The sequence below is a fragment of the Corvus brachyrhynchos genome, unplaced genomic scaffold, assembly GCF_000691975.1.
Source record: "Corvus brachyrhynchos isolate BGI_N302 unplaced genomic scaffold, ASM69197v1 scaffold66, whole genome shotgun sequence".
Classification (NCBI taxonomy): domain Eukaryota; kingdom Metazoa; phylum Chordata; class Aves; order Passeriformes; family Corvidae; genus Corvus; species Corvus brachyrhynchos.
This window is the reverse complement of record NW_008238440.1, coordinates 78940-86159: the sequence shown is the minus strand read 5'-3', so window position 1 is coordinate 86159 and position 7220 is coordinate 78940. Positions and strand designations below refer to the sequence as shown.

At 48.0% G+C, this 7220-nt stretch overlaps 1 protein-coding gene across 1 annotated transcript in view; it reads left to right on the top strand.

Annotated features, from left to right (window-relative positions):
• OIT3 (oncoprotein induced transcript 3) overlaps window positions 1-7220 on the top strand; it is a 26136-nt gene that overhangs the window by 7919 nt on the left and 10997 nt on the right. The window contains exons 3-6 of the mRNA XM_008635508.2: window positions 3-148; window positions 571-681; window positions 3465-3587; window positions 6476-6598. Of these exons, the coding sequence (XP_008633730.2) occupies window positions 3-148; window positions 571-681; window positions 3465-3587; window positions 6476-6598 (503 nt within the window). The remainder of the gene's footprint in view (window positions 1-2; window positions 149-570; window positions 682-3464; window positions 3588-6475; window positions 6599-7220) is intronic.

Below are 7220 nucleotides of genomic sequence, written 5' to 3'. Positions count from 1 at the left end.
GATGGCATCGTCCAGCGCCAGGCCTGCGCCAGCTTCAGCGGGAACTGCTGCCTCTGGAACACCACCATCGAGGTCAAGGCCTGCCCGGGAGGCTACTACGTGTACCACCTCACCAAGCCCAGCGTCTGCTTCCACGCCTACTGTGGGCGTAAGTCACCTGTCTGACTGATCCCCCTTCGTCCCTGGGAGGCAGGAGAGAGGTGGTGCCTGGCTCCTGGCTTCTCCAGGTGGTGGCCTGTCCATATAGGATCAGCAAGGCAGTTTCACCTGCTTTGTTCTGCTAGCAGGATTTTTCCACAGCTGACCTGGCCTCAGTGATTTAATGCTCCCTGTGGAAGCATTAAACCCCTGTGGTTTGTCTTGCCATGCTACCAAAGTCAAAATTTGCATCTCTGACTTGCAGTAATTAAACTCGATTGTTTCTCAGCAGCTTCAGCAGGTCAGCTTTCCCAACGTGGGCCAGGTCTGTAACTGATGGACTGCACACAGGGTGGGAAGCTGATGGGCAAATACTGTGGGTTTTTTGCATGCTCAGTGCTTTGTGCTGACATTGTTCTTGTCATGCCCTAGATTTTTATGATATCTGTGATGTGGTGGATTGCCAGGGCTCCTGCCTGGACACCAGTGACTGCACGTGTTCCCCGGGTACAACCCTGGGACCTGATGGACAGACATGCCTTGGTAAGGGTGGAAATAAGCTGTGCCAGTTACTGATGCTTTTCTTCCCTTTGTTTCATTGCTCACATCTCAATCCCTTGCCTTACAAAGCACTACAAAAAGTTAGGTATCCTGAGAGGAGTTTTCCCCTTGCTGCCTAGAACAGGTCTATCATTCTGCGAATGGTTCCAAGATATGACATCCCGTGACTGCATCCATTCTGGTGCCCCTGGAGCTCCATGTTTACGAGGCTGGATTTGCTTTCTGCATGGTTCAGCTGCTGAAGGCAGTAGCAGAGTCTCCTTGCAGGATCATGTGGTGTCACTGTGGTACCCAGGAAATGCTGTGCAGTCTGGCATTAGAGATTTCCTCTCGCACGCTCTGTTGAATAACTCTCCTCCAAAAAATGTTTTGCTGGCTGCTGTAAGGCTGCATACTAAACCCCACCATACTTCCTGCCCTTTTGGGATATTGTTCAGGGGCTGGGGCTTGAGGAGACCCAGAGAACTGTAAGTCCTACCACAGCTTCAGTGGTTTTAGGCAGCCTGACAAGGGGGTATTCAGTGAGCTGGCACTTGGTGGCAGAGACCAGCATGGCCAGGAGGTGAGAGCAGAGCGGGGAACATGAGCTTTGGAGTTTGTGGAGGAATCTGAGGAGAGGATAGCTGTGGTTGTGTGTGTGGTGCTGGAGGAGAGCACCTGGACTGAGAGGTCAGGAAAAAGATGGTCTGTGGGACAAATCAAGGGGCTGGGAAGGGGTGGCTGTTGGGGAGCTGTAGAGCCACACTGATGCACAGGAAGAGGTAAGGGTGTTTGGGGCAGGAGAAATCTCATCTGTCACTTGGTTTGGTGGTGAAGCTGAAAGTAGAGTTGGTCTAGGAGGCTGTGTGGCAGGTCAGTCTGTTCCATAGGAGCTACACCTGACAAAGCAGGCGTGGGTGGTTTCTTTCTTCACACACCTCATGTCTGTGAGCACCAGGGCAGGGCCCACAGTCGTTCCAGTGTGTGGAAGAAGCAGCCTGGCCCTGCTGCAGGGTTATACTTGCTCACAGTGATTCTGGGGAAGGCTTTTGCTTAAGCAGCTCAACTTGTCTGCAGCCAAATGGCTGACTGAGCTGTCTCAGATAATTAAAAGCATTTATTAGCTGCTTCTGTGCAAGCCTTCCAGTCACAGAAGTGCCCTTGACAAGCACTAACACTCAATGAACGTGTGGCAGGCTCAGAGGAAAGGTTTTCCTGCAGCAGGGAGGCGCACAGGAGTCCTGAGCCTGTCTGTGTGTGCTGCAGCTGCTTTCATCTCCCCCCCGAGCAGGATTTCTGCACTGCTGCTTCTCGAGATTCCCAGGTGGCACAACACCTCAGCTGGAATGATCACCCTGGTTCGCCTACCTGCAGCCTCTCGTGTGGCTCTGTGATCTTTCTAATAGCTTTCTGTTGTGCTGAGTAACTGTGCAGTCGCATCTCTGAGAACAGCTGTGCCCTCCTTACGGAAAAACCAAATAAATCCCTGTTTGTCTTTCCTAAACAGAGAATGTGCTTCCTTTCGCAGCTCCCCTGAAGAGGGGGGCTGAAGCTGTTGCAGTAATGCAGCAGAGAAGCCGTGGCTGCCCCTGGATTCCTGGAAGTGTCCAAGGCCAGGTTGAACAGGGCTTGGAGCAACCTGGGGTAGTGGCAGGGGATGGAACAAGATGAGCTTTAAGGTCCCGTCCAACCCAGACCATTCTGTGAATGCTGAGCAGCTCTGAGAATCTCCCTGTGTTTCTCCTCAGTACATTATGTGCTTTAAATCCCAGAGCAGAACAGCTCATCCTGAGTTACATTTTCATTTAGGGGTTAGATAAGGTCTTAGACTTCTTGTCATGCATCCACCAACTCAGTGCATTGCCTTTGATTTCTTCAATACCTGGATCCATGTTCTGCTAAGCTGTGGTTAAAATCAGCTCAGCACTCTCCCAATCCAGTCTCAAGATAACCAGCCTGTGTCCCAGAAGTGCTGGTTGTCACTGGTGTGGAAGAGCAGGGACAGATCTGTGTGTGCTGTAGAACTTGGAAGCCCAGTGAGGGGAATTTCTGGGCCCAGCCCTTGACCAAGACAAGCTCTAGGCCCTTCTAACTACATCTCCATGCCTTTGCCAGTAGCCCTTTCCCTCTTCACCTTCTGTTTTTAAGCAGCTTTAGTTCTGTTTTTAGAAGGGAAGGTGTGGAGCCTGTCACACGTGTGAAAAGCAGAGTGTCTGTGTGAGTCTCCTGGACATGCTTCCTGCCTCCCAAAGCAGGGTACCAGCCAATTCTTTGCCTAAAATATTAGATTCACGTTGCTTGTGGAAAGAGACACCACCAGCAGCTGCAAGCTGTGGGTACTGTGCATGTGTGGGACCACTCTGAGAGAGCTCATCTCTGACCTGTACTTTTCTTCTTGTTTTTAAACTTCTGATACCTAGTAAATGCCAGCTTCTAAGCTGTTTTAATGAAACCCCATGTGAGCCTTGGCTGATAACTCCAGCATCCTGGCCTGCCTAAGAGAAATCATTCATTTTGTGGCTCAGCAAGAGGAACGTTGGTCCCTTACTCTCTGTTTGATTTGCTTTTTACACACAGAGATTAAATCAGGTTGAGGAATTAGAATATCAGAGAACAAAGTACCTTAAAAAAAAAAAAAAAAAGGCAGACAGAAACAGGGGAACTTTAGCCTTTAAAAAAGAGTCAGGAGGACTTTTCAGAGCTTTACCAAGAGCTTCAAAAGCTACTGTCAGTGTTACTACTGTTAGTGGGATTATTCACTGCATTCCAGAGCTTGTTTTTTTCAGATGAAAATGAGTGTGAGCAGAGCAACGGAGGCTGCAGCGAGTTCTGTGTTAACCTGAAGAATTCCTTCCGCTGCGAGTGCGGGGTCGGGCGCACGCTGGGAAGTGATGGGAAAACCTGTGAAGGTGAGGCTTCAGCTACCACAGGCTGCTGGAACTGTACAAATCGTTCCCTTGCAGCACTGGCTCTCTCTTGCCTCCTTGCACCTGGGATTAAAAGTCCCTGATATCACCTCTGTGCTTGCCAGAGGGGCTGATACTAAAATATCCCTCTAAGCAAGCAGAGAGAAATCTCCTTGTTGTTCTCCCTGCCTCGTGCATTTCTGTGAGGATTTGCTTGTGTTTATCTCCGTGGGGGAGAGGCAGCAGTGGATCTGGAAGATTGGTTGTCCATGCAGAACTTGTTGCTGGAGTTGTTGGGATTTGGCTCTGAAGATTGGTGTGGTAGAGCTTTGTGGGGGCAGATTTAGCAGTGCTGGGTTTTGGCAGCTCACGTTAGGTATGGGGTAATGTCATGGCATTAGACTAGAGCATGAGGATCACTTTAGCTTCCCAGGATAGAGACTGAGGAGAGGGAGTGCCAATCTGTGGACAGAAGTTAAATTTAGGATTAGGGCTGCATTTTGCTCTTTGGTGTCTGTGGGCTCTGCTGCTCTGTGCAGCTGCTGCAGTTCCTTCCCAGTGGTGGCACAGCCAGGTTGAAGACCCTCGATAAATTTAGACTGGTGACTTAAAGACCAAATTGTAGGTCTGATGTGTTGTCACTAACAGTGTACAAACATCTCTGAGCAGAAATAGGCAAACACAGCAAAAACTGACGTGTGCCTAATGTTTTCTGTGGTGAGCTGTGGAAGAGCACTGTGCCCCCTCACAGCAAAGCTGCTGTGTGGTGTTCACAGACGCTGTGGGGCCTCAGACAAGAAAAACAACTACAGATGTGCCTCACTTTTCAGCTAGCTAAAAGAGCTAAATCAGCTCTCTGAGCTCTGCCAGTACATCAGTCATCCAGGTAGTGACACTTCCCTGGGAAATGCTGCTGTGCAGAGTGCTCCTTAAGTACTTGTCAAGTTGTGTGGGGCCAAAAATGGTCTATGGGCTTTGTCCTTGCCACATCCAGCTCTGAGCTGGTGGGGCATCACATAAATGAGCTGTGGGATTTTTATTCCCAAGCGCTGCACTCTTCTGACAGGGCTGGAATAGTCTGTTTGGAAACTCGTTTGCTTCTACCATTCCCCAAGTTGGCTTTTAGGGCCTTTGATATATCATTTAATTTCCCTTCTGTAAGAAAGATGGTGCCTTTCACAAGTTTAACACTGCTGCTGGGGATTTTTACAATCTCGTTAGTGAGTTTTATTTCTGAAGATGTGCCCTCAGCTTTGTGAGCCGTCAGAGAATGGGATGTGAGCTGTGAGCCACGTCACAGCTTGTTGCTAAAAAGAACAAATGCAAGAGATTTAGCTTGATTACGTGAGGTGGTGAGGCTGAGTAGAGATTAAAGTATCTAAAAATTTACATGATGATGCTTTACCCATTACTTTGACTCATATGGGGTGTTTGGACTGTTATTTTCCATGCATTGTATAGGATTGAGTGTGGGATTTCCATTCTTTTCTTTACATTTTAGTGAAAACCACACAGTCATTTCTGATGGTAGGCTCAGGGAGAAATATTCTATATTTATGATTTGCTTATCTTATGTACTGTTATTTTACTGAGAACAGTAGTACTTATCTAGCATATTCATCCCAAAGGGTTAAAAAAACCGATCAGTTAAGGTTATTTGAAAGAAAAAATCATGATCCTCTATTATTTTCTTTATAATAGGAAGCCAGCAAGAACTGGAAATGGCCTTACTTTCCTTAAATTTTCAGACTCTTCACAATGTATCTGGATGACCTTTCGGGCTCTTTTCTGCAGCTGCAGTGGCTAGGAATATGTTTTACAAAAAGCTCAGATCCTCAGAGTGTCCTCATCTGAACAAAGGAGATGTAAGAGAAGACCTGACAGCTCCTCCAATTAGTTGTGCTGCCCTCTCCCCTCTGCACTTCAAAATGGGGGAAAATTAGGAAGTGAATCAACCTTACACCATGAACCTGTGCTTTCCCTGAGCCAACCTTGAAGCCTAAAACTCACAAGCTTGCAAAATTCCTGCTAAACTCCTAGAAGCAGAGTTTTATTCTCAGCCCACGAAGGGGATTTGGTATGCCCACCTCCCTCACAGCTAGGAAACCTCGAGGGAATGAACACATCATCTTCTCTCTCTCCAGTGTTTCCTGCTGGGAATAGGAGCTGGCCAGCTGTGGGGCTGTCCTTCCCCAAGGCAGCTCCCCTGCAAAGCTCAGGGCTTTCATTCTGCTGGTGATGAAGGGAGGGAGTGTGGTCAAAGTTTTAAGAGGATTTTCCTCCCCCTTTTGAAGTAAGAAACAACATAAAAAATTAGTTTAGGAGGATGTCTGCAGAGTCTGTTTGCAAGGGCATGTAATGACAGGACAAGAGGGAATGGTTTTAAACAGACAGAGAGTAGGTTTAGATTGGATATTTGGAGGAAATTGTTCCCTGTGAGGGTGGGCAGGCCCTGGCACAGGGTGCCCAGAGCAGCTGGGGCTGCCCCTGGACCTCCGGCAGTATCCAAGGCCAGGCTGGACAGGGCTTGGAGCAGCCTGGGATAGTGGAAGGTGGCATCCATGGCAGGGGGGTTGGAAGGAGATAATCTTTAAGATCCCTTCCAACCCAGGCCACTCTGTAATTCTATGATTCTTGAAGTGCTAAGCTGCTGACTGCCCATTCAGTATGTCAGCTATAGCATGGGGTTTAATTTACTGAGCTTTTCCATAGAATTCCTTGATAATGTCATGGTGAAATGACAATCACAGGAAAGCGTACAATTAAAAAAAAGTCTCCACCTCATTTTCTTGGAAACAAGCTGTGGCCTTTGAGCTGTGTTGTGCAGCCTCTTGGCTGGTCAGAAGTATGCTGGGACCTGGAGGATGTGCTGATTTTCCTTTCTTTCCCAGAAATTGAAGGCTGTCACAATAACAACGGAGGCTGCAGCCATACCTGCATTGAAGTGGAAGACACCTACCAGTGTGAATGTCCCAGGGGACTCGTTCTGTCAGAAGACAACCACACTTGCCAAAGTAGGTCAACAAAATCTCCCGGCAGCCTCTGTCCCCCAAAAGAATGTCTGAAGGAATTTTTCTTCTTGTTTTTGCTGTCTTCTCTTAGTCTGTCCTTTCCAGTTGGGTTAATGGAGCTTTGTTACTAATGATAGATCATGCAAAAGAGAGAGCCTGAAGATGTTGCTCTTCTCTCCAGGCATAACAGCCACAGGCCCCAGCTTGAGTGCATCATGTTAATTGTAAGGCAGCGTTCCCTTACAATTAATACTGCTTAACATCTCCCTTTATACTGCTTTGCTCCAGCTGTGCACACCTCTGACAGATCTATACTGTTAGAACTGACATTTTCTATGCTCAAACTTCAAAATCTCAGCTAAAGTGGTCCAGTCCCTTCCAAGAACGGAGCTAAAGAGAGAGGCTTGTTTTTTTTCAAGTATGCCATTCCAGTAAGTATTCCTGTGCCTTGAAGCAGGGCACTAGCTTTGATATTAGGTGCTCCTGCTGCCCCTTGGAGAAGTGCCCGGGATAGCATCTAAAAATTGACTGTTGCCTCTGCTGTGTAGAGGCAAGGGCAGCGTTATCCTTGGAGAACCTTCCATCTGAACTTTCCATGGGGAGTCCTTCCTGCTCAGTCCCTTGT